This window comes from Pogoniulus pusillus, chromosome 4, assembly GCF_015220805.1.
Source record: "Pogoniulus pusillus isolate bPogPus1 chromosome 4, bPogPus1.pri, whole genome shotgun sequence".
In the NCBI taxonomy this organism is placed as follows: Eukaryota; Metazoa; Chordata; class Aves; order Piciformes; family Lybiidae; genus Pogoniulus; species Pogoniulus pusillus.
The window spans coordinates 25,866,400-25,893,582 of record NC_087267.1 but is presented as its reverse complement, the minus strand read 5'-3'; the positions used below and the strand labels follow the sequence as shown (position 1 = coordinate 25,893,582).

At 39.1% G+C, this 27,183-nt stretch overlaps 1 protein-coding gene across 2 annotated transcripts; it reads right to left on the bottom strand.

Moving 5' to 3' along the window:
* MLC1 (modulator of VRAC current 1) lies at positions 1 to 27,084 on the bottom strand. Of its 2 annotated transcripts, XM_064142425.1 has the most exons (13): positions 26,676 to 27,084; positions 22,144 to 22,281; positions 21,264 to 21,447; positions 19,095 to 19,184; positions 16,548 to 16,601; positions 16,356 to 16,457; positions 9,672 to 9,773; positions 7,983 to 8,054; positions 7,397 to 7,513; positions 6,406 to 6,462; positions 4,940 to 5,062; positions 3,124 to 3,291; positions 1 to 1,451 (listed from the first exon to the last, which is right to left on the bottom strand). In XM_064142425.1, exons 3-13 carry the CDS (start codon positions 21,441 to 21,443, stop codon positions 1,377 to 1,379), a joined length of 1,140 nt encoding a protein of 379 aa, XP_063998495.1. In that variant the 5' UTR covers positions 21,444 to 21,447; positions 22,144 to 22,281; positions 26,676 to 27,084; the 3' UTR covers positions 1 to 1,376. The 2 variants fall into 2 exon arrangements, with proteins under 2 accessions (XP_063998495.1, XP_063998496.1); XM_064142426.1 differs by lacking the exon at positions 16,548 to 16,601 and having other exon boundaries at positions 16,356 to 16,442.
* Between the last annotated feature and the right edge of the window lie 99 nt (positions 27,085 to 27,183).

Genomic DNA, 27,183 nt, shown 5'->3' with positions numbered 1-27,183 from the left:
TCACAACACACAATTTTTTATTTCAGAAACTCATTTAACTCCATTTGTAACTGACAGTGATCTACATACAAACTGATTACATGGTCAATCTGAAGTTGTCATTCCTGGCATGGACCATGTAGAAATGCACTTTTTCAAACAGGGAATGGAGATGAGAAAGGGCCTAAGACCCAAAACATAGGCAAGGGAAGGCACAAAGGAAGTACTAAGCGAAGACAAGTACCATCGTCTGTTGATCTGTGCTCACTGAGGTAGAAATCCAATTCTACCTCGAGTTGGTATGAAATTATTGAAGAGGACCACTAGATGTTTACAGTGTGCTCAACTGGTTAACTTAACCAGCAGGCAACTATTCACTTTTTGTAATAGATACATCTTCTGCCAGTTTAATCAGACACCAGTCACAGCTAGCACAAGGAGAGAGGCCAGAGGAAACAAGCCCTTTCAGAACTGCGTTAGATCAGCTAGTTCACCTTGTAAAAATCTTTCTTTGCAGCTGCTGGAGACAAGTGGTAGGAAACATTACACCCAGCTTTAAAAAAGGGTGAAAAAGAGGACCTTGGAAATTATCATCCTGTCAGCCTCACCTCTGTCCCTGGGAAGATTCATGGAACAGGTCCTCCTGGAAGCCACACTGGAACATATGGAGGACGGGGAGGTGATTCAAGACAGCCAGCGTGGCTTCACCAAGGTCCATGTCCTTCCCGTGTTGAGGGTACCAGAGCTGGATGTGTTGCTCCAGGTCTTACCTGGAGTAAAGTGGCAGAATTACCTGCACACTCAGAAAAAAAAACAAAACTCTCCCCTTTAACAGCCCAGAAATGGAAACTTAGTGTAAAGAAATATTGTAGTTCTACCTCTCCAATTAGCATATTAATCCACATTCCTGAGTTTCCACATAATAAAGACTTTTTTTAATTTATATATTTATATAAAAGCAATGAGACACAAAACAACTTTACAACTCCTACAAAAGTGAAGTATAAGCAAAAATATCAATTATGACTTGTACTCATAACTTTACAAAAGCATTTATCAGTTACACTGACCGTGTAACTGCAGTTATAACAACCTCCTGCAACCACACAAAGCCTGCTACATACCGTCATATTTTACTTTGCTATCAGCATAAATCCATGTGACAAATTAACTTTTTTTCTAAAGGTTTCTTCTAAAGCAACACCAGAATACAGACATCAACAGAAAAGATAGATAAGTTAAAATATTATCAGTATACTTCAAAAGTATTAGAAAGGCACATTATTTACTGTGTTATTTCTTAGCTCCTTCTATATTGCTGTTTATAAATTGAAGACTTCTTAAGCCTTAGTTCAAACAGTTGATTTACTGTATTGGCTGCATTTGCACAATCCAAACTACTGAGCCATCTGTACCACAACTGCTTTCCAGGCCTTGTCTTTGTCAAAATCCTTTAAGGTGTTATTGGGAACCTAAAAGTAAACAAGTTTCAGACAATGGAAACACAAAATAATGTTTTGGTTAAAAAATAAAGTTCAAGCAACTACATATCTAAGAGAAGCTAAGAGAATATAAAAACAAATAATTACAAGTAATTACAGTCAGAGCAATTAAAATATTCTATTCTGTAGATTGTATGGTTTTGTATATTGAATCATATGCATTTATGATATAAAAAATAATAGTGTAAGTTGTGTAACACTTGAGATATGAGTCAAAGAAAATTGGCCAAATTCCTATTTTAAACCTGTTACTTAGGACATTTTCTCAATATTTTCATCAAAATGTGATGGAAAGCCCTAGCACCTAAATCACTAAGGCAGAAGTAGGCCCCTACAGTGCAACTGAAGCAAGATTTGTCCATATGTACTCAAACTAAGATCTTTCCTAAGAACAGTCCTCCAAGAATGTAAAGGGACCTAGAACTTCACCTGTATTATTTCTGTGTTCATATTGTTCGAATACTATGAAGCATGCAAAGAGGTGTTGCTTTTCTGGACAAAGTGCTTTTTTTAACATTTAACACACACTCAATTTCTCAGTGACTCACAAACTAGGAACACTTGTGTAAAAAAAATTGCTCAGCTATGCTATGACCTATGCTCCAAAATGTGACTTGCCAGAGTGAAATGCTGCTGTATTTCACCAATTTCATAGAATGCAACTCTAAGGACATAGATTCAGAAAATAAGCAACCTAAGCTGAGTACCCTCAGCATCCTGAGAGGACATAATCACTTGACCAAATTTCACTCCCTGCTCCCAGTGCTTTCTATTCAGCACTGTTTCAATGCAGATGCTCTTGCTAGAACAGGGCCTGAATCCAGCTAATCTAAGCTACTGTCTCCTTGTCATTAAGGATACAGCATTTCATACAGCAGAAGTGAGGAAAGCTGTAAGGACTACAGGGCTGTGATAGAAGACAGATGTATTTAACCTATGCAGGCTGATGAAAGCTGGGCTCCTCCCAATTCCTGAAATAGTATTTTAGCCCTGAATGAAGTGCTATTAGTAATACTGGTTCCACCATGCTTTAAAAATGTAGGTGCCACTTCTGTATCTGAAAAGCGCAAGAGTAGGAGAGAAATAGCAGTTCTGATCTTTATCACCAACTTTGGTAGTATAGTTAGGACATGTAGAGACCTGGGATTCCAGGCACTTTCCTCTGCACACTACGTCACACCATCCAGCATGGGCACCCACTCACTAAGCTCACCAAACTTTGTTCTTGCAATTCAAGTTCTTAACTCTTCCCATTGAAAGTCTAGGGAACTTCAGAGAATCAATTGAGCTTAGCAAATTCATTTGTCTTTTCTATAACTTTAAACACATAAATAGTGATTAGCATTCTGTGGAGTACCATTTTATCTCAGTACAATGCTGAACCTTGCCTGTGATGGAGATAAACAGAACCAAAAAGGGCTTTAACTTCACAACTCTTCACAGGATTTACAGATGCTGCATTTGTTACTGTCATTTAACCAGCAAAATATGATCTTTTTATTACAAAATTCACCACTGCCTTAACATCTTTGCAATTATAAAGAGTTTTTAATTGTAATCTAAATCAAGTAACACGAAACATTAACAAAAAAAATCTTCTAAATATAGATTTAAAAATTTTATATTGGGTACAAATATTTACCTCTGTTGTTCTGTATTCCTGCTTTTTAACCTGTGATGCTGTCCATGATGCATCATGTAGTTTCATTTTTGTCTTGTAATTTACACACTGTATTACAGTTCCAATAGTAAGGCATGCTTGAATTAGTAGCATCAACATCAGAAGCAATAGGAGTACATCATAAGATTGCTGAAAATACAGATATTAATATACTGTTAACTACTTGAGTATTTTCTGCAGCCCCCACCCCCATATCCTTGGGATTTGTATCTAGATTTCTTGTTAACTCAAATTACAATTTAAAGTTTACATCAGCATGAAGCTAGAGTTAATTCATTTCAGTGCCTGAGTTTGCTCAATGTAGAACAAATCAATACTTTTAAACAAAATACTCATTTACCAAATGGTCTTTTCCTCTAGAAACAGAACAGAATTTAGGAAACCATCCTTTAAAACACAGATCTTCACTACTGGTTATGACCTGAGCAACGTCACAGCTATGTCTGCATCTGGTCTGCTGCCTTGATGGCTCTGACCTTGCCCTGCTGACCTGAATTCCTGGCTGACCTTGCATCTGCCTCACTATTACAGACTTGTCTGGCAATCACTGAACTACTGGCTGAACCTGAATACCATGGCCAGACCTGTCTTTTTTCCTCTCCCCTCCCTCCCCAGCCCCCTCTCTTTTTTGGGTACTGTAGTACTGCTCTCCTTGCCAACGAGAACGCTCTGCCTTGATCTCACCTTCTACTCCACTGTTCACCTTCCTTCGCAGAGCAGCCCACTCTTGCTGTGTCCAGACACAAAGGAGCATAAAAATGTAAGAAATGCCCTGCAGGGTCACGCCAACTGTCTATATACAGTCCAGTCTCCTGTCTGTGTAACAGGAGACGCTATATCAAAAGGACATGTAAGCTGTGACCACTTCCTGAGGTGCAACAACATATTATGCTCTTCCAGAATCAGAACAGGAATTCATACCCAAAAGCTAGTTTTAAGTCACTGAGGCCCCAGTTTAATAAACATCTTGCCTCTCTTCTAAAAAATCACAAGACTACTTAAGGACTAGGAGATACTAGGAATCAAGACTCTTATTGACATTATTTTAATCCACACAAATGGTCATTTGTGCATCACCACAGACTGCTGAACACCTGGACTATAAAGTCCTAGAAAGCTCTTCAGCAATGCACTGATAACACTTCATATTGAAATGCAATATGATCTGCTATGATCTGCAAACCCTCTTTGTTCTCTGCCCAAATCTAGCTTTTGAATGAATCCAGGTGTAACCTTACAATCCCAACTGTTGGCAGAAATCCTAAGAAGTAAACCCAGAATCTTTAATTTATATACTACAAATGTATTAAAACATACAGAAGTCCAGCGTATTATCTATTATTTTTACTGATTATATGAAATAACATCCATTTTTTTCACTGTGATGGTGAGAGAACACTGGAACAGGCTGCCCAGAGAGACTGTGGAGTCTCCTTCTCTGGAGACATTCAAAACCCACCTGTATACGTTCCTGTGCAACCTATTCTAGGTGATCCTGCTCTAGCAGGGGGCGCTTGGACTCTATGATCTTTTGAGGTCCTTCCAACCCCTAACATTCTGTGATTCTGTGATTTTTTTAAAATACAATTCCAAGATGGTAATAGATTTAACATACTTTAAATCATAACTTAAGAGGTTTTAAACAATTTCCATAACATTTTATTAAGATTGCTTAATAAGGCAGCACCTCGTCCTCTTACACTTACTAACTCATTCTTGTGTTGCCACTGTAACTGACAGACGTTAACTTTTCATTTGCATTAACATACATACATACTTTAACAGCAGGCGGATAATTTTTAAAGATGTCAACAACTTGCATGATACTGAAGGATAAGTATGCAGAAGCAGTGAACAACAATGGAGAGGTAACACTGCTGATGGCAATCAGGACCTCAACCTAAAAGAAAAGGAAAAAAATAATTAAAAAGTTAAATAAGGGAAAAAAAAAACAAGTAAGTTAACACTGATTTGTGAGCTTTATCTCCCTAAAGCAAGCACAAGAAAGTGTGTATCAAATATTACATATATAAGACAGAATATTAAAAGCCATCCACACTGTGTGAAGATACAGATGCAAGCTTTGAATAAGCTGTTTCCTGTCCAAAATACCATTTTAAAATCAATTTTCCATTTAATACAGATGATGGGGATTTTGTCTGACTTTAAAAGTGCTTTTCATATGCAGACAGAGGAAGCAATACCCAGTTTAGAGAGACACTACAGAAGTATGACCTATTCTTCAATTTTTATGAAATAATGAGAGTTAATAGCAGATACTGCAAGTTTACAATATAAAATAAATATTGTGCCTTTCTACCTTAGTAGCAGAAAGGAGCCTCTCACGTCCCCTGGTGGGCAAGAGGTATAATTGAAACTAAGAACCTCGTTTCAGTTTTAATGTTTGCATCTGCTAGTTATTCCTGAAAGTGTTCTAGTTTTGCCTGTTCCCTACATATATAAACATCCAAACTGTGCATTTCGAACATTGTAAAGAAGTTTTCTGTTGAGATTTAATGTTAATAAACAGTTTTCATAGTTATTAACTATGTTATCCAAGTTATGCTTGGATATCAAAATTAATATTGATTATTAGTTTTGCACAATTCGTAACTATGCAAATACAATTTAGTGCTTTGAGGCAAATTTATTCTCATACAATAGCAGCCAAGGTTTCATTTAAGTATCATCCCTACTGACTTTCAGTTGTGGTCATGATTCATTATTGACTTACACATGGTTGCATGACTGTAGTGTAGAACAGATGTTTTAAGGAGTCTAAACTACACATCTGGGACAGTCAAGGGAAAAAGGCATTCTACTGAATATTCTTAGTCCTTGTTGCTAGTCATGAAATCAGGAATTTAGTTAAAATTGGCTCCAGGTCCAATGCAGTCTACACATCTAATTTTCCTCTTACAGAAACCACAACTCATAATGAAAAGGACCTCTCTGGTCAGAAGCATGGAAGCAGTTCCAGGCATACCACATGACAGATGTTATTTTCCTACAGTAATATCCATTCCCAAAGACTCAGAATGAAAAACCCACCAATTCACCCTTAATCATTTTCTAAAATCGGTGGAATTAAGTCTCCAAAGATTTCTTTCCTTTCAGCTTTAAATTATGCTTCATATTTCTGTTACGCTTTGCTGCAGGTAACTGAATACAAGTAAATACAAGCAGTATCAAATAACACAGACAGGCTTTCCCAGCATTATTCCAGGAATTTTACACACTTACCAGACATTTACTTGGATATTCAGCAGCTACATGACTTGCAATAGCACTTGGAAAGCACTAAACACAAAAGCACAACAAAAGAAATATTTACCTACTTCAAAATTACAAAAATTATAACTGAGTTAGAGTGATTCCCACTAGTCACAGAACACATCTTGAATTTCCTAAAAAGGTAATACTGTACAGACTTGTTATGACAGTGTTAGGAATCAACTAGTCAAATGGAAATAAAATTAATCCTCATTTAATTTTCATTTAATTAGTAGTGTGTATTAATTCTATACATACTGAAATATGATTATCCTCAAAACTTGACACTTCTACATAAAAACCTAATGGACCCTACTGAACTTTGGGAATTTCAAATGCTGAAAAACTTTTTCATTATCTTTTTTCCCCTTCATGGTGAAGGATTTTTCAGATATAGGAGCCATACATAAATATAATGTTCATTGTTTTCTCTCTCAGCTGGGTAAATTTGCAGTAAGCAAGGGTAGCACAGCACCCTCTGTAAATCCATTGCTCCTAGGCACAGTGATAAGAGTTACCAGTTAATTTCAGGCTCTTAAGACAGTTAAGGCTAACAGACTAAAGATGAAATGCCAAGGATTCTACCATGCTGTTGCTAAACTGAACATTTTGTTTTGCAGCCCAAAACATTCTAAAACCTAGGACTTGTCTTACAAAGCACTTCACTTCTAGTACCTTTGTTTTATTACTCATTTCCATTGTATGGAATTGAGGCCTGAAAATATATCAGAACATTTCGTAAGAACCAAAGTATTGTAATTCAAATTAGAACAACATATTGCATAAATACATTAAATATATTGAAGCACTAATTCTTTTGTTAAGCTGGAATTGTCAATTAGTATTAGTGCCAAGTAAGTATTCCAGCAGGGAGGGAAAAAATTATTTTAAATTAAAATTTTATACATGTATAAATCAAATACAATGCTTTCAAAGAGTACCTTCATTCTGCACTACTTACAGCAACTAAGATCCAAAAGAATGTTACTGAAAGATATGGACCTGAGACTAAAACATCCATATTCAAAGCAATTATTCCACCAAATACTGATGAAATTCCAATAATCACCTCAATTACCTAAAACAAAGAAGAGCAATCAAGTTATTAATAGTGTATTTGAACACCAAATTTCCTATTTGCATATAGAAAGGAACTCACTGGAAAGAAACAAATATATTTATGCTGTTAGCTAGCATGAAATCAATATTTTTCTGATCTAAAATATGGCAGAACTCCAGCTGGCTTAAGTGAAAGCAAGAGCAGTTTCATTATACATATTTATACTCTCATTTATTAGCTCAACTGAACAACAGTTCAGTTTACACTATTTATCATTAAGTCATTAAGAATCTATTACACATGGCAGTTATCATTTATCCTGCAATATTCTAAAAGGAAACATTTTAAGATATAGCACTCATTTCCGTCTTTATTCTTCCAGCTCTTACCTACACTGATCTCTTCCTGGCTTTAAAGGAGCTTAGCACATAGCACTTAGAAAGATGAAAGAACAAATTGATTTGATGAAAGAAAACAACACACTTACCGAGTATGACTTTAGAATTCGAGTAGGAAAGCTGACATTGCTCAGAATGATGTTACTCTCATATGCAGCATTCTAAAGAATAAAAAATCATGATCAAAAAAATAACACAATGTAATTCATTTCTTTCTAATACCCTACACAACCTGTTAGAGATTCTAATAGTGGCACACAGTGTGTGGTTGGCCTGTCAGAGATGACAGTGACAAACTGCAGTGTTCACCACTGTCGGACCACATCAATCACATTAAAAACCAATGAGGTAGTCTCAGATCAGCTGTTACACACTAGCCCTTACACAGTGAAATGTGGTCATCTCGTTTCCCTTTTCCACATACTTCCTTCCTGAGCTTCCAAAGTTTATTCATGTGGGTAAGCAGTAACTGAGGACAGTACACCACGCTACACTTTATCTAGCAAGCAGTACTTTCTCTGAAACACAGAATGGCACAGCATGTTTACTTCACTGCTACCTAAAAGAAATGGTCTTGTAAAACAGTAAGGGTCAGATGTTGGAGAGTACCTGGGACTAAAGAAAATTTTATCTATGGCCCCAAACCCTGAAATCAATAGTCATTGTCCAGATATCATCAAACTGACAAATACTTTCATAGAATCATAGAATCAAGCAGGTTGGAAGAGACCTCCAAGATCATCCAGTCCAACCTATACCCCAGCCCTATCCAATCAACTAGACCATGGCACTAAGTGCCTCATCCAGTCTTTTCTTGAACATCCCCAGGGACAGTGACTCCACCACCTCCCTGGGCAGCCCACTCCAATGGCAAATCACTCTCTCTGGGAAGAACTTCCTCCTAACATCCAGCCTATACATACCTCCGCACAACTTGAGACTGTGTCCCCTCATTCTGTTGCTGGTTGCCTGGGAGAAAGGACCGACCCCCACTAGGCTACAACCTCCCTTCAGGTAGTTGTAGACAGCAACGAGGTCACCCCTGAGACTCCTCTTCTCCAGGCTAAACAACCCCAGCTCCCTCAGCCTCTCCTCACAGGGCTTGTGCTCCAGACCTCTCACCAGCTTCGTCACCTTTCTCTGGACACGCTCCAGTATCTCAACATCTTTCTTGAACAGAGGAGCCCAGAACTGGACACAGGACTCAAGGTGTGGCCTGACCAGTGCTGAGTACAGAGGAAGAATAACCTCCCTAGTCCTACTGGCCACACCATTCCTTATACAGGCCAGGATGCCATTGGCTCTCCTGGCCACCTGGACACACTGCTAGCTCATGTTCAGCTACTATCTACCAGTACCTCCAGGTCCCTTTCTGCCTGGCTGCTCTCCAGCCACTCTGTCCCCAGCCTGTAGCACTGCTTTCTCCACACAGGCTTGAAAAAATCATTGCTAACATGCATGAAGATCACAATATTCTAGTGTTTCATATGCCATTTGTTTTCATTCTGCAAAACAGACATAGAACATTTGCCTGTTCCTAAGATATGCGAACAACCCTGTGCTGTATAATTGCAACAGGTCATTTTACAGAGGGTTCATTGTACTCTTAAAAGAGGATAATACTGTTTATTACAGTATTTGTATTTATTGTTCAAATCTAGCTTTACCCTGTAGTATAAAGTTATATCCTAGAGTTGCCAGTAACATGTTAACATATGTAATACAGAAAAAATGCATTTAACACAGAAATAGCAGTTTTAATCCTTAATGGTACCTACTTTCTTTCTTGTACAGCAGTCTTCAGTAGATCTAGCTGAAATGATCACAGTGGTTGCCATGAAAATTTCCAGCAAAATGAGTAGAATCAAGTTGAAATTTATCTGTCAATAAAATCCCAGACACAGATAAGTTGCATCTTACATAATGAGATAAAAAGGATGGGGCAGTATTCAGCAGGCTATTTTTTGTGAGACTTAAGAAATACCTATTAATTACATAATTGTTAATTGGTTTGATTCTCTATGGATTTCAAGGATAATGCTTGGCTGTCCTCGTAATAGGCTGAGAATGCCTAAACTAAGAAAGAGACATTTACTTCACTTATGGGAATAATCTGCCTGAAGATTTTTATCACTGTCTTCCAGAGGAGCACTAAATGACAAAGGGATAATTGCTGTGTACGTCTGTATTTTGCAGGACTTTCCATGTGAAAGAAGAATGCTGCAGCAAATCGTAGGATATTCATAGGAACAGAAGGAGGACAAACAAAATGTGGTGCTTAGATGTGGTGCTTAGGTATATGGTTTAGGGTGAACCTTATAAAGTAGGGATATCGGTTGGTGATCCTGGGGGTCTTTTCCAACCAGAGTATTTCTGTGAATTTATGACAAACAAGACTGATTAGCCCAGGAGTTAAGGAAAACCACTGTGAACAGGAGGGCCCCAAGCACCCAACTCCTATGCTGCAATTCAAATGGTGATATACAATGTCCAATGCTGAATGAAAAGACACTCCAAATAATTGGGCCCAAAAATCCTAGCTCTGTGCTCTATCCAGTGCTAGTAGAGCACTGACAAACAGTCTAACAGACTACATTATTGTGCAAAAACACAGATGCTGCCATTCCTGCTGTCACTGCTCATCTGTCACTGCTCATCTTCAAAAGACAGGTAAGTGAATGGAATACTGACAATTTCTTTTTGGTTACTTCTTATCTCATGAAAAGAGGTAGATACTCACTATGCATGGCCTGAATCTATATCTAGGAACACACAGATTAGGTGGAGCGGATCTCTCTCTCTTCACAAGCACCATATCTTACCACTGGCAGCTGAAGAAAACATTTGGTGCTTAGATTAGGCCATTGACAAAGCACCAGAATTTTAGACACAACTGACTCCAGTCAGAACATACACAATTATAGAAAATGTCTATTCAGTAACTTAGAACAGAATTACATTGTTTCTTCTCTTCAGACCTGTTTTCTACATGATCAGATTCCAGTTTGAAGTTTCTTGCAGCACATGTTTTGAAAAAGATGATAAACAGCAGAATTGAGAGACTTTTTGGTCACTAAACTGGAAAAAAATGGACTTGATGGGTGGAGCACTCGCTGGATAAGGAATTGGCTGGATGGCTGCACACAGAGAGTGGTGGTCAATGGCACAGTGTCCACCCGGAGACCAGTGACAAGCGGCACCCCTCAATACTGGGACCAGTGCAGTTTAACATCTTTGTCAGTGATATGAACAGAGGAATTGAGTGCACTCTCAGCATGTTTGCAGATGACACCAAGCTGTGTGGCACAGCTGACTTTCTAGAGGGCAGGGATGCCATCCAGAGAAACCTGGACAGGCTGGAGAGGTAAGCCCAGGCCAACCTCATGACATTCAACAAGGGCAAGAGTAAGGTCCTGCACCTGGGTCAGTGCAATCTCAAGCACAGATACAGGCTGGATGGCGAATGGCTGGAGAGCAGCTCTGAAGAAAAGGACCTAGGGGTCTGGGGTGATGAAAGGCTTAACGTGAGCTGTCAGTGTGCACATGTAGCCCAGACAGCCAACCGTGTCCTGGGCTGCATCAAGGGAAGCATGGCCAGCAGGGCAAGGGAGGTGATTTTCCTCCTTTACTCTGCTCCTGTCAGACCCCATCTGGAGTTCTGTGTGCAGTTCTGGAGCCCTCCACACAAGAAGGACATCAAACTGTTAGAGCAAGTCCAGGGAAGGGCCATGAAGATGATCAGAGGGCTGGAGCATCTCTGCTATGAGGACAGGCTGAGAGAGTTGGGGCTCTTCAGTCTGGAGAAGAGAAGGTTTCGAGGAGATGTTATAGTGGCCTTCCAGTATCTGAAGGGGACATACAGGAAGGCTGGGGAGGGACTATTTACAAGGTCTCGTAATGACAGGACAAGGGGTAATGGGTTTAAACTTGAAGAGGGGAGATTTAAACTACATGTTAGGAAGAAGTTCTTTACAGTGAGGGTGGTGAGACACTGGGACAGATTGCCCACAGAGGTTGTGGATGCTCCCTCCCTGGAGGTACTCAAGGCCAGGCTGGATGAGATCTTGAGCAACATGTTCTAGTGGGAGGTGTCCTTGCCTATGGCAGCGGGTTGGAACTGGATGATCTTTGAGGTCCCTTCCAACCTAAAGCATTCCATGATTCTATGATTCTGAGCACTGAAATTCATCCTTTTTAGAAAACCATAACTTGAACTGTGTGCCTTGCAGTACAAAATGGACTGTACAGTAGTACTAGAGACACAAACAGCAATAATTGTTGTAGTGGTAAGTTTCTAGGGAAAGTGCTAGCATGAAGAATAAATACATTATTGGCAAAAGAAGAGGTGTCAAGCACATGATGTGCAGAACAATTTCATCTAGCCTGTAAATTCCCATTATTTGGACACAGGGCTGGTACTGACATGGGCTGGCAAGGACACACTACACAGTGCAGTGTATATACAAGTCTGAGTCCAGAAGCACTGTAATTAGCAGATGGACTAGCTCATTGTGTGAGGTATAAGAAGTAAATAACAGAAATTTTTAAAGTAATAGTAAATAAATTGTATTTTTTAATTTAACCTTTTATTTTCCAACTTTTTTTCCCAGTATAACACATCTAGAATATTTGATAGAGCCTTCCGCTTATAAAATTAATTCAATAACTCTATGCCAAAGAAAAATAATTTCATCTCTAGTTTTGGGAGATTAGATTTTTTAAACTGAAATACAGGTAAAGCTAGAAGTAAGTACCTGTTAATGCCATCTGTAACAACAGGAAATTCAGTATTAGATTTATAAGCACCAAAGAAAATTATCTCTACAGTCACTACTGCACATAATATCTATCACCAGATGTAGAGAATCAGGTAAGTTGTGTCCCTAATCACCTTTTGTGATTAAGGAACACACAAGTGCAATTGAGCAGAAAGTAAATTAGCACAACCTTAATTCAATTTGCTCTAGAACCTGCATCAAGTACTAAAAATGCAGTTCACTGAAGCTGTATGAAAAGGTTGAATTAATTTCAAAAATAAATAATAAAAAGTTCAATACAGTTGCTTAAATGCCTATTTTTAACATTACTTAAGATATCCTACAGACACCTGCACAGGTCTGACAAATAATGACAGAGGACCTAAAGAATACTGATGCCCTCTTGGACCTTGGACCAGTGGCTGAAGGAACACAGGACAAGCCAGCACATACCTGGTGGAGACATGCTTATGATTTAGGTAACCAAATCAAGCACCTATATTCCAGTATGTATGTGCATCCACACTGCCTATGCTTTCACAAATGTTAGTGGAGACTTACTCTATATAAAGAGAAGCAACCCCAAAAGCAACTAGGTAAATCAGTTGCTAGAGGTATGGTTTGATTATATTTATGCTACTACTGATGCTCGAAATACTCAAGCATACTGAACATGGCTGCATGAATGGGATGTATGACACAGGACTGGGACTCTCAACTATGTAGAGCAAAAGCAGCAGTCAAACAGAGTATCTCACAGCACTTCTGAAATAAGAGATGTCTAAATTCTGGCCTGAACTGCAGTAGCCATCATGAAAAAGTTTCCACTCGTTTTTGTTCATCAGCCTTCTTGCTCTGAGAGCTGGGAAGAAACAGGGTGCCAGAAATGGCAGTTTGCACCCTTTATGCATTGCATCCTTCACATTGATAGTATGCTAATGACAGAACTACACCCTACTGGAGTAGTGTCACAGAACCACGGTCTAGGACATGGCTTGTATTTTATATTCCAGTTATCTATGTAATGTAGTCCTTTCTAAGGGAGACTGGGGGAGGGGGGGAAGGGGAACTAAGTAAGAACTTTGCACTTGAACATAACTAAATTTAAGCTCTTGACAAAAGGCCAGCTCAAAGCTTCTCAAGAGCATAATTAAAAATTATTTTGTCACACTGGGGTTCATAACAAAGCAACTACTTATTATGGTGACAAGATGAGTCTCTTGGGCCTGCCTTTCCTTGGCAGACCCTAGCCCTCCACTGACCTGAGAGTACTGTGATTCTGTCTACCAGGGAAGGGAATGCAAAGGGCCTGGCAGTCTCTAGTCACATTTCGCTGTTGTTTTCTCTAAAAGTACTTGGATTCATTTCTAGTATTTGAACTCTCTGTCAAGGAAGGGAAAAGGAAAAAGGTAGTACCACCAGTCCCAACAGCGTAAGACACTGCAGCAGTTAATGCATGAGAGATCTGCTACACTAGCAGTAAGATAGCAAAGGCTGTGAAAAGAACTGACTGGTGTAAATGGATCTGAAGCCAAGGGGGCATGACATTATCCCCTCGAATGCCGGGCAAAGTCGCCCAGATCTAAAGCCAGTAGTGATGAATTCAAGTGATCTGACTGTCCAGAGTGTTAAATCTCCACAGCTCTGATTGACTGCAGTAAAGAGTGCTTCACAGAAATGTGAAAATAGGCTTAGATACCTAATTTTTGAAGTTGATTTGTAAATATTGGCCTAATATACTGGACTTCCTAAAGGAAAGTAAATACAGTTCAATAAGAAGCTCTGCATTACTGAAATCTGGAGCTAAATGGACAATATTAAAAGAGCATGAATAACTCCAAAGCAAACTCATCTATCTGTTTTTCCACTAGAAAAGGCATTTGTTAATAATGCTCATTCAAATCAGCTATATTATTATACAGAGCCATTGCTACTGATGTGCTCTCAGTATCACAATAGCTGATGTGATAGTGGAGGAAGAACTGAACATGAAAGCAGCCATCAATCTTGATACAAAATGTATGATGTAGCTGTATCAATTACTGCTATTCTGTGATAGTCTATCATTAATAGTCATCAATGGTAATCACAGTATCATCAGGGCTGGAAGAGACCTCACAGATCATCAAGTCCAACCCTTTACCACAGAGCTCAAGGCTAGACCATGGCACCAAGTGCCACGTCCAACCTTGCCTTGAACAGCTCCAGGGACGGTGACTCCACCACCTCCCCGGGCAGCCCATTCCAGTGTCCAATGACTCTCTCAGTTAAGAACTTTCTCCTCACCTCCAGCCTAAATCTCCCCTGGCGCAGCCTGAGGCTGTGTCCTCTCGTTCTGGCGCTGGCCACCTGAGAGAAGAGAGCAACCTCCTCCTGGCCACAACCATCCCTCAGGTAGTTGTAGACAGCAATAAGGTCACCCCTGAGCCTCCTCTTCTCCAGGCTAAACAATCCCAGCTCCCTCAGCCTCTCCTCGTAGGGCTTGTGCTCGAGGCCTCTCACCAGCCTCGTTGCCCTTCTCTGGACACGCTCAAGCATCTCAGTGTCCTTCCTAAACTGGGGGGCCCAGAACTGAACACAGTACTCAAGGTGTGGTCTAACCAGTACAGAGTACAGGGGCAGAATGACCTCCCTGCTCCTGCTGACCACACCATTCCTGATGCAGGCCAGGATGCCACTGGCTCTCTTGGCCACCTGGGCACACTGCTGGCTCATGTTCAGGCGGGTATCAATCAGCACCCCCAGATGCCTCTCTGTTTGGCTGCTCTCCAGCCACTCCGACCCCAGCCTGTATCTCTGCATGGGGTTGTTGTGGCCAAAGTGCAGCATCCTGCACTTGGAGCTATTGAACGCCATCCCATTGGACTCTGCCCATCTGTCCAGGCGGTCAAGGTCCTGCTGCAGAGCCCTTCTGCCCTCCAACCCAGTCACATCTGCCCTCAGCTTAGTGTCATCTGCAAACTTGCTGATGACTGATTCCAATACCTGTTGCTATGTCACTTACATGTGTAATACTCTTATGTAGTATAGAGGTCTCAGAACATTCTACCATAGTTAAAAACAAAAAACCAAACAAAAATTTTAAAAAAAGACAGACACAAAAAAACCCCAAACAATAACCCCAAAAAACTACCCTGTACTTCTGTTTGTCTCAAACTATCAAAGGCAGATGTTAAAAAAGGTTATGCCTCAAATTCAGGGAGCAATTGCTGCATTCGCTTTGTTGACGATATACAAGAAAACCATAAAATATTCAACTGAAGTTGAACAAGAAGCAAAAATATCCATTAAAAAGGATCCAGGAAGGGATTTACTTAATCTGATGATGAAATGTGCTAAATGTAGCACTCTGTGGGACACTGCCTCAGTGCAAATAAACCCTACGAACTCTAATCTACAGACAAGCTCATTAATATTCATTTTTCTCCTCTGACTTTGCTCTTTCAAAAAAGTAAAACCCAAACCCAACAAAACTTGCTACAGTCAATAGAAAAGTAAAGTAGAAGGAACTGGATCACATTTGAATATCTAATTAATGGTTACTGCTAGATGATCTCACATCAAAGACCCTCATAGACAAAGCAGGAATGCAGAGGTATCAACAACAATGTGATTACATATGATCTCCATTCAGCTCACCTTCTTTTAATTTTTTTTTAGCAAAGGTAAGTGCAGCATAACTTAGTAATTGTTTTAGGAACTTACATTTATAGCTGATGGATTGAGGACAAGTTTGCATCCAAACCAAACTAAACACGTTGTTGTAACAGCAAATGTAGAAACAAACAGAATCTGAAAATTTGGTATCTGAAAAACAGTTCTGAAATTAGTTTCTCCCTCATTTTAATAACATAAAAAAAAAAAAAGTAGTGATTACCAATACATTTTTATACTTACCACATTAATTTTATTCCTGGCTATAGCAAAGCTCACAACTGCTGAAGGAATACACTGGGAAAATTAAAAGAGAAGACTAGTGGGATATTCTGCACAAATGATTTTTTATATATTTCTATACATGTATTTAATTTGGTCTGAATTCATATTTCAGTTAACTTAGACAAGCAGAAGATCAGAAACTCTGAGGAAAGTTTGTTACTACTGTCTGAGCTCATAATTTGCAACTGGTATCTGAGGACTACAGGAGGCTTAAATAGTCTCCCACATCTTGCTGTTTTGAGTAGCTACTCAGCACAATGTGATGAGTAAAGACAGTCTTTTCATGAGGCATTTCATGCCTTTGTTAGTTTGAATTAACACTAGAAGGCCAGAGATCCTTGAGTAGAGAAAGAAAAGCAGTGCTACTCCCAAACTGGGCCTCCACATTCCTCTAAACAAAGTCATGGCTGTGTAAGCTGGCTGGTCTCAACACAGTTCTGAAGGACCTTGCAAAAACTGCTCTGTCAAATTACCCTTTAAGATTTATACCGAGGATCTCCACTGTGTTCACTTGGAACCGTTTTTCTATACTTCAAAGCAGGGCTAAATGAAAAAATTATGCATAAATGAAAAGCTTCACAAAGTAACTTTTCTATCCCTTAGCTGTTCCCCAGCACAATAGATACGGTACCACTACAGATCTAACTCTTAGAGAAACACATAATGTTACAACATTCTAATAAACTAAAAAATACATTCAACTTAAATTAGTAAAAATGTTTATGTATTAAATAATTAATTACATAACAAGCACTGCATTTCTTTACTAATTATCTTTTCACACATCTGAGAACTGAAGGCTTAACAATGGAGCCATTATAACTAATTAAATATGGACGTTTAAAATTCTTGGCAGCACTTCATTAACATTTAAATTACCTGTATTTAACATAATTAAAGCATCCTTTTATGTCCCAGTACCCAAAAAGATGACATGACTATGTTTAGGCAACTGAACCCTACACAAGATGATTAAAAAAGTCGAGAGCTATTCAATTCATGCTAACTAGACACCTGGTGGTCAGTTGACTTTATAACTATCTAGGCTCTTCCAACTATGCTGACAACGGTATGTGTAGTAGGAGCTGCAACACCTTGCTTACACACAGACGCTCAAATGGACACCTCTTCGACCACAGCAAGCCTTTCAAATCCAATGAGATAACGTTTTGCATCTACCTGATCCTTGGAAATTCTCAACAAATAGAAAGTTCAAGGAGGCAAGACTTGGGGTACAAAAAGAAACATCTCAGTAACTAATGCTATTGTTGCAGACAATAACACATCAGTGAAGATAGTAACTTCAAAGGCTGCTTCACCTTTATTCTAACCGCTCTAGCAGAAACCAAAACGACAACTCATTCACAGAGCAACTCGTGGGACTTATTTAAAGTAAAGCATGAGTCTTCCACCCAACTTAAATCTGAAAGTCAAGTTGTGACACTAACAGTGACAGAATAGAATCCTGGCATGAACAAAGCAAGAACATCAGAGTCTTTTAACACACATGTATTTAAAGTGTAGGTTAACAATATACAATATAGTAGAAAATCAAAAAAAAAACCCACTAAAATATAGTAAAAATTACTGGACTTTGGGAAATGTCAGATATTTTTAATGTACAAAATAATATTCCAGAGAACTTTACTCTGCTTTGGTACTCAGATATGGCAAAATAAACTGAAAAAGTAATACGGTGAAGCATAATCTGAAACATATTTTAATAGTACTTAGTCAGCAAATTCCCTAAATATGTAACAACACCTTTTTTTTGTAAAATCAAGCACAGAAAAAACATTCATGCAGATAACTACTGCATGCAAGCAGGGAATGAAAATGGTAGCACAAACCAGTTGTCTTTATGACAACTGCTATTCCCTTAACATGAATGAACATGGGATGAAAACCCATTTAATGAGCTCTTAAAAAGAATTAAATTTTGCATGGATGTTGGGAACTGGCTGAAAAATGGGGGGCACGAGCCCCTAGAAGCTTGTACAATCAAGCCTTGGATGTGAGGTCTGAGCATTGGAGCTGCAGTAAACCACAGTGCTGTGTGTGAAGAAGTTCAGAGGAATTTGTCCTTGAGCCTTCTGATAAGCAGCTTCTGTGTAACTGTGTCCAGAGTAGGAGGGAAATAGGAGGAATATGCAAATTGCAGTATCTAGGTGCACTAAATGCTTTTGCAGTAACCACAAGTAGGGAGGATCATGCATATTCAAATATTTAGATGCGCCAAATGCTAGTGAGCAGTACCACGTTGCATGCTGCGTGTGCTCACTTTTCTCACCCTAACTGAAGTATGTGCTTTGTAATTTGAAGTCTGATGCTCTCAATAAACCACAGATTGCTTGGACAGCTAACTCACATTGAGTCATCTCCTTGCTTTCCCATTCCCTTCCACGCATGGATGGAATTATTAGTAAAAAGACAGAAGACAATAAATCCACAAAAATTTACTATTGGTTTTGCAAACTTCCACATCAAATAATTGAGAATGCTTACTGAACCTGCTGCACAACGTAAATAATCCATTTCAGATGGAAAAATATTTCCCAGATATAGTGAAAATCCAGAAGTAATAAGGAGGCAAGTCTGCAAAGCAACAAGTAAAATAAATTTATGTGAATAGAACTATTTTTTTTAAAAAGCAACTAGTCAGACAGAAACCAGTAATGTCTTGCAAATTAATCTACCAATGAACATTTTTAAATGGGGTCTTTTGAAGAAAAATGTAAAAGCTCTTAAGTTGTTTCACTCATTTCCAAACCTTAATATTGATCAATACGTTCAAAATGTTTGAATCAAGCATTGTGCTATGACTTGGCAAAATATTTAATAAAATGCTCAAAAGGTAATCACAGTGATCAGTGGCAAAAATGTTTCAGAAACATCAACTAAGCCTCTATTTTGCATTCTTTGCTTGGCTCCACCAACATTCATTATGCATATGGAAAGAAGGGCACTCACCAACTACAACAAAGTAACAAAAGTAGTGTTAGGATAAATCGATGAAGATTTTTCCACCTACACTCCTGCCTCACTTCAAACCCTCTTCCTGCTTTGGTCTAGTGGCATATACATAAATGTTCAACTCTTTCTACTCCTTTGCTAGCTATTTGTTTTTTTCATCATTATCGAAGTCAAACTCTCAACAATAAATTATTAGCATAGCTAGTAAAATGTTTTCTTTTTGCTTGTCATCCCTCTAAGTAGGCATTTCTTGGAAGGAGCTGGGGAGAATGAGAGAGAATGACTCTTATTTTATTTGGGTGTTGTTTTTTTTTTTAATAGTACAAAATTATGAAAGTCTTTGTCAAAAAAAACCAGAAAATAAGGATCGCATACATGTGTTTATAAACACAGATACAGCAAATTCTGGCAAACCTGAAGAACAGTATTTGTAGAACACAACCTGAAACTGTGCTTGAAGCACACTGAATCATTCCTATGAAAGAACATTTCATCCTAGCAGCCACTTTGATGTCACTCTGTCACAGTTTGCAACTTTTCCCTGAAGCAGATGGCTCTGTTCACTATAACTTCTATTACTCAGCATGCAGATTGTCCTTTCTGGACAGTCTTTCAGAAGAGTTGAGAGAGCTTAACCACTTAATACTTGGGAGAAAAATCTGAATGGAATACTTTGGATTAGCTAATTAATAAAATTCCACTTTCATTTTTCCATAAAATTTGTGCTTAACACAGTTTCAGCAAATGATCACTAAACTTTAGTACTTCAAGTCATTCACAATTCAGAAAAAGATCTTAAGACAATTGCCCTTTCTGACAATTAAGTTTGAGAAAATTTAACGCAAAGAGAGACAGCTCTTCTTGTGCTCTATTTTTATATAGCAGTATACTTGAAAAGAAATCCAAGTTTTGCAGATTGCCAAAAATGAGAAAATCTTCAGCTATTTCCATGAAAATAAGGCAGTACTTCTATTCACTGTGAAGAGGAATATCTTATTAACACTGAATGATTTTTAGCTCAATAAAATATAGTCCTCAAAACACACAAGCTGACAGAAAAAGATCAAATTCTAATTGCTTTAATAAATTTTAACTTGGCTCAGAACACAAAGAAGCATATGATGTAAACGCAACATGTCCTATGACTCTAGTAGTGACACAGAAATTCAAATCACTGTGACATTCATTTAAGACACACAAGTATATACCTCACAACATAAGGATTTTACCAAATCACTACATGACTATTGAACCCTGAATGATACATGCGGCAACTCAGTACCATGTAAACTATGTCAAAGTAACTCATAATACATATACATATAATAATGCATGTTAAAGGAATATGTGTGATCAGGATACTTCACGTCCTTTACCAAAAGGCACTTCTTATACATACAGGTTGTTATTTACCTCTACCACTTAGTCTCTGTTTATGCCACATGATTAATATTCAAGATAAAAATCAGCCTTCGTATAGTATCTTTGATTACTGAGTAGAGAATTATCCAAAGAATACCATTAGTCAAGGGTTACATCCTAAAATTTCTATGTTCTTTTCTGTACAAATGTTTATATTCAATACTTCAATTTTGAGTCCTTAAATGATGTGAAACAGAACAGATTAGTGGGCACTAAGGCCTCACATACATTGTTTAATTTTGCATCATTTACTTTATCAATTACTTGAAAAATACTTACTCCCATCAGCAAAGAAAAGATCCATGTTCTGTACCTAAAACAAGGATGTAGCCTCTTTGACAGCTGAAGGTCACTGGATTTGGTATCTGGCATATAATTTCCATTCTCTTGTTTTCCCCGTTCCAAAGTTGGCATCCTATCATAGCTGAATTCTTCTCTGTAACCGTCTTCCCTGGTCATAACACTTCACAAAGGCAATTAAATAATAACAAAGAAATTGTAAATTATGAAGAAAGACCACATATATAACTTAGTTCCCTAACATGCTCAGATCAGACTCAAGCAGGATTTCTTCTACTTAAGATAAAATAAATAAAACCAGTATTTAGTTATGAACAGTAAATACATTTCAAACAGCAAGTATTTTAAGAACTTACTGGTATACCGTAAGTAAATGACATCCTCTAGCCACAGTTCATAATAAATATATAAATATCAACAAAATGGAAGTGTTTCTATCTATGATACTTCAATAGTCTTTTATTTCAAGATATAAGAATCATTTTGAAAGTTCTGAGTTTGACCGTAAGTCTATAAGCAAAACTCTGCTCTTGTGGTTTTTTTTAATGTGCCTTTTTTTTCAGTCTAAGGAAAGAGATTTAAACATTTTTAGATTTCAAGTTCCAGTTGATTTCAACACTTCTTATTAAGTAGCTAAAATGACAGACTTCACTACAAGTCCAGTGAACTCATAAATTCACAGTAACTCAGTCATAGCAAACTGTTTCTAATTTACCCAGTATCAACCATTTCTCTTGTTCACTTAACCCTTTTGCATTCATCTCACTGCTTGACAATCTGTTCAAATATCTTGAGGAGTATCTTATATTAAAACTAAGTTACTGTGGATTTTTCAACAATTAAAAACATTCGTACTTACCTTCAACTGAAAAGTTAACTGTCAGTTTAAAACAGTCCTGTGAACACAGCTGCCTGTACACTTTGTGATATTCTCACCGTTCAGTGAGTCATGCCGTCTTTGAAAAGTTCTCCCTTACACTTTGGCTTTCAACAACATCTATTCAGATACGGAACAAAAGCACAGCAAAAACTTCAGTTAAGCCAAGGGAACACGAAAATGCCTCCTGAATTTTAATTAACAGAACACACTAGAAAATGACTGTACTACATTCTCGTACAGCTGCTTCCAAATCCGACCAACACATTTTAAAAGTTTCCAGTCTGTTTCTCATTTGAGTACTACTCCTTACTTGGCATCTTAAAGCCTCCCTCACACTGTATCAGCTTTAGTTATTATAATAGCCAATGATAAAGTGTTCAACAATCCAGTTCTTGTTTCAAAAAAGCAAATGCTACTTACAATGCAGTATCCTCCTAGAATAAAATTACAGATAAAAACTCAAATACCCCAACAGATTGGGAGGTTAGAAAGTTGGAGGTTAGAAACCTATCAAGAAAATTGTTTTCACTGTAGAACTCTGCACTACTTTTTCCTACAAACTCTAGTTTTCTAAAGTGTTCAGACAAATACTGTACACTTTGATCACACTGACATTCATACTTACAGAACACTGTGATGACTAAACACATTTTAAATCTAGCAGGCAGCAACGACATGCAATGGGCAGCGTACATTGGACCTAGTCCTGCTTATTAAGCAGTGAAAAAAAGAAAAGAAAAAAAAAAAAAAAGAGAAAGAATGCTTTTATCTTGAAGATGTTGGCACCTTGACAACTACAGCAATGACAGGGTCTTTTGTCTAAACTTTAAATACTCTTGTAACCAAAACACAATTAAATCTTCAGTACTTTGAAGGGCATCACCTTTAAAGTATGCTAGAAAAAATTTAGAGCAGCATTACTTCTCCGTTTGTACACTGTAAATTCTTCTCTTCTCATAATGTTGGCCAATACTGAAAAAACATTAGAATGTTGCAGTTGTTTTAATAGACTGAAACATGGAAATGAATACACCATAAACACCAGTAGACTTATCTCTAATCTGTGCAAGAAAGGAAGAAAAAAAAAGGAACTGTGTAGCCAAGCAAAACGGCCATAAGTAATTAAGGCCTTCTGTTCCTCTGTTCACAGAAGAAATGCTCTGCAAATACGCCCATTACATGTAATGTCTCAAAGACTAGGATTTAGTGGAAAATAGGTAACACTTCACATCTTTTTCAGTGAATGTTAGGTACCAGTTTGGTGTAGTATCAACTACTGTAGATATAAAACAGAATCATATTTTATCCCTTTTACACAGATTTATGGAGATTAGCCTAATTTTTACATAAAGCTGATGACATATTCAGGCATTTACTTATCTAATCTTTTATTAGTAAGAAGAATTTAAGAAGTTCTACAGCACTGAACAAAGCAGGGTTCAAACTTATTCACAACTCCGAGTGCTTCGGCAGCGCACCTGAAAGCTCCCCTGTTAAGCATGGCACTAGAGTGTTTTCTCCGGTTATGCTGAAATTCCTTCTGCAGCCCCTGTGGTGCACTCTCAGTATTTGACTTTTTCCTCTTCATACAGTGATTCACCACAGTTCCTGCATCCTCTGTATTTGGCATTCACACCAAGAACATCCAGAAAATTCAGTTCATTTTCTATTCTAAAAACTTTCAAAGGCCCTTATTTTAGGCTCCTTTCATTTCGCATTCCTGATTCCATAAAAAGTCTTGAGTAATTTTTTGTGTACACCACAAGGCAATACCAGATAGCCAGAGTCAAATTCACAGGCCAAAACCTTATGATGCTAGCTGAAGTACAAACAGATTTCTCCCAATTCTAAAGAGTGTGTTGGAAATCCATACAAAGACTGCAGGAAATATAACGATGTCAAGAGAACATTTAAGGCTTCTATATTCACAAATCCACAAATTAAATGCTTTTACTCTAAGCTTGGCCAAAAGATATCATGGGATGACAAATCACATCAAATCATGAGAGGCTATGCAGAACCGCTGAAATGACCATCAAACAAGTTCAGACCGCCTGAAGCAAATATAGCAGATAGTAGGTCATTTGTCACTGCAGTGCCATTGAAGCATCACCTACCAGTAACTAGCAAAGATAAAAAAAACAGATTCACAATTATAACTGATCTGCCAAAGGATGATATGATAAAAAGGTTCATAAACTTCTACAGTGCCTACTTCTGTATCAGTAATTAATTTTAGAAAGTGCTTTTTTTCCTGGACTAGTTTCCCTAGGACTGCACCCAGGCTCATGCTTTAGGTGTTTCCAAATCTAAATGCAAAAAAAAGCATCTGAAGCTCTGGCAAAAGTTTTATTTACCATGCCTATCAATCCTTCTTCAGGTTTTTATTAGCTATACTACCTATATGTTCTCTCACACAATATATAACTACACTATTTTGGCCATTATCTGTATTCCTTGCTCAATATTTTAATCTCTCTTAAAATCAGCTCTTTGAAGCATTTTATTTATCTGTAACTGACTTCTCAAACCTCATTTCTCAACTCATGTTTCGAGGCAAGAGCAAAATGTAGGCCAAATAGCTCCAAAGGTACGTCATGCTCCCCTACTGTAATACAGCCTTTTTTTTTTTATTTAGTCTTTAATATGAAGAGTCACCTGAAGAGCTTAAACAGCTTTGGACATCATATATATTTACCATGGTATGCTACTAAAATAAAAAACCTTTCTAATTTTATGAATAAACAAATCATGTTAAGATTTCAAAGATTGAATACTGATCTTTGTTTCTTTTGCAGCAAGATTCCCTAGAAGCACAGCCTGGAAGGCTGTTATAAATTACAGGATCTTCATCCATGTCAAACCTCCAGAAAAACAATTTCTTTACCTGTCACATTTTTTGCTTACCAACATTTCTTTGCTAGTGCTTCACAAGCATCTTACATGGGAAAAAAAGCTGCAAGATATTTTAAATCAATGTATCTAAAATTGGAGGCTGTCGCTCCCTCAGCATTTTTTCTAAAAGGATCACTGACTACAGACAACTCTCATACATTTCTTCTCCCAACACCATCACCTCAACTACTTCAGAGCAAGGCATTAGAATATGGGTGTAATTACTGGCAACCAGGATTTCTTCTAGTCTAGAAACTACAGAGAGAATCATAGAATCAACCAGGTTGACCTCCAAGATCATCCAGTCCATCCTAGCACGGAGCCCTATCCAGTCAACTAGACCATAGCACTAAGTGCCTCATCCAGTCTTTTCTCACAGACCTCTGTAAAATTGTTAACAAACTGCAATCTACTCCTTGCCCCTCTTTGCCAAAATTAGGTAACCATATGAGCAGAAAAGGTTGCATGAGACAACAGCTACTGTAGTCTCAATTTAATTACAGACTACACTGTCTTTCCGCGACAGTCATATAGTACTTTCCCACAAAAGTATGGATCTCCCTGCCCAAATTCCTGAAGTCACATCCTCCAGCAGTATTATGTGGCAGTTCCTATTGAAATTACTGGGACGTGGAGCTTATCAACAAAATTATGCTTTGTGAAATGCTACTTGCTAAACAGAAAAAACACAATGGTTATACTAGACACTCAAAGTATATTGTGCTAAGAGTAGTGGCAAAATTATCACAGTATCACAGTATCACCAAGGTTGGAAGAGACCTCACAGATCATCAAGTCCAACCCTTTACCACAGAGCTCAAGGCTAGACCATGGCACCAAGTGCCACGTCCAACCTTGCCTTGAACAGCTCCAGGGATGGTGACTCCACCACCTCCCCGGGCAGCCCATTCCAGTGTCCAATGACTCTCCCAGTGAAGAACTTTCTCCTCACCTCCAGCCTAAATCTCCCCTGGTGCAGCCTGAGGCTGTGTCCTCTCATTCTGGTGCTGGCCACCTGAGAGAAGAGAGCAACTTCCCCCTGGCCACAACCACCCCTCAGGTAGTTGTAGACAGCAATAAGGTCACCCCTGAGCCTCCTCTTCTCCAGGCTAGACAATCCCAGCTCCCTCAGCCTCTCCTCGCAGGGCTTGTGCTCAAGGCCTCTCACCAGCCTTGTCGCCCTTCTCTGGACACGCTCAAGCATCTCAATGTCCTTCCTAAACTGGGGGGCCCAGAACTGAACACAGTACTCAAGGTGTGGTCTAACCAGTGCAGAGTACAGGGGCAGAATGACCTCCCTGCTCCTGCTGACCACACCATTCCTGATGCAGGCCAGGATGCCACTCGCTCTCTTGGCCACCTGGGCACACTGCTGGCTCATGTTCAGGTGGGTATCAATCAGCACCCCCAGATCCCTCTCTGTCTGGCCGCTCTCTAGCCAGCAACAGGTTCTCTTCAGAGCCACAACAGCTCCTACATTAAGACATATTATTAAGCCAAAAAACCACCCAAAAACAGCCTTATTTTTGCCGTTAGCCAGGTTTACAATGTTCCAGTTTATTATTTTGAAGCTGGCAGCTACTGAGCTACTAGGGATTTAACAACATGCCACCTGCCTGTGCATACTCCATTTCATCGTGCCGAACTCCGTGCCAGACCTATTCCCAGGGCCACTGAAGCGCGCTGCGGGCGGTCAGCCCGCGTAAGACGGCAGCCTGCCTCGTGGTTTATCTGCTCAGTACCCCTCGCTTTCAGAAACGTGGGAAACGTTTAATGTGTCATGGACAGAGATGCAGACAGCAGCTCCATCCAACAAGCTGCATCCTCTCCTGTAACTTTTTTTCGTAAGGGTCAGCGCGGGGCGGGTCAGCGACAGAGCGGCTCTTTCGCGGGCGGGAGCAGGGGGCTCCGCGGCTGGCGCGCCTCGAGCCTGAGAAAAGGCGCTGAGGCGGAGTGAAACAGCGAGCGGCCTCCGGCCGACGCCGCGCCGGGGCGCGTCCGCCCCAGCGCAGTACGAGGGCCGCCGCGCCCCCGTGCGCTCGCAACCCGCCCCGCAACCCGCTCCGCAACCCGCGCACCGGCGGCGGCGAAACACCAGAAACTTCCCCTCCTCGCGGCACGCGG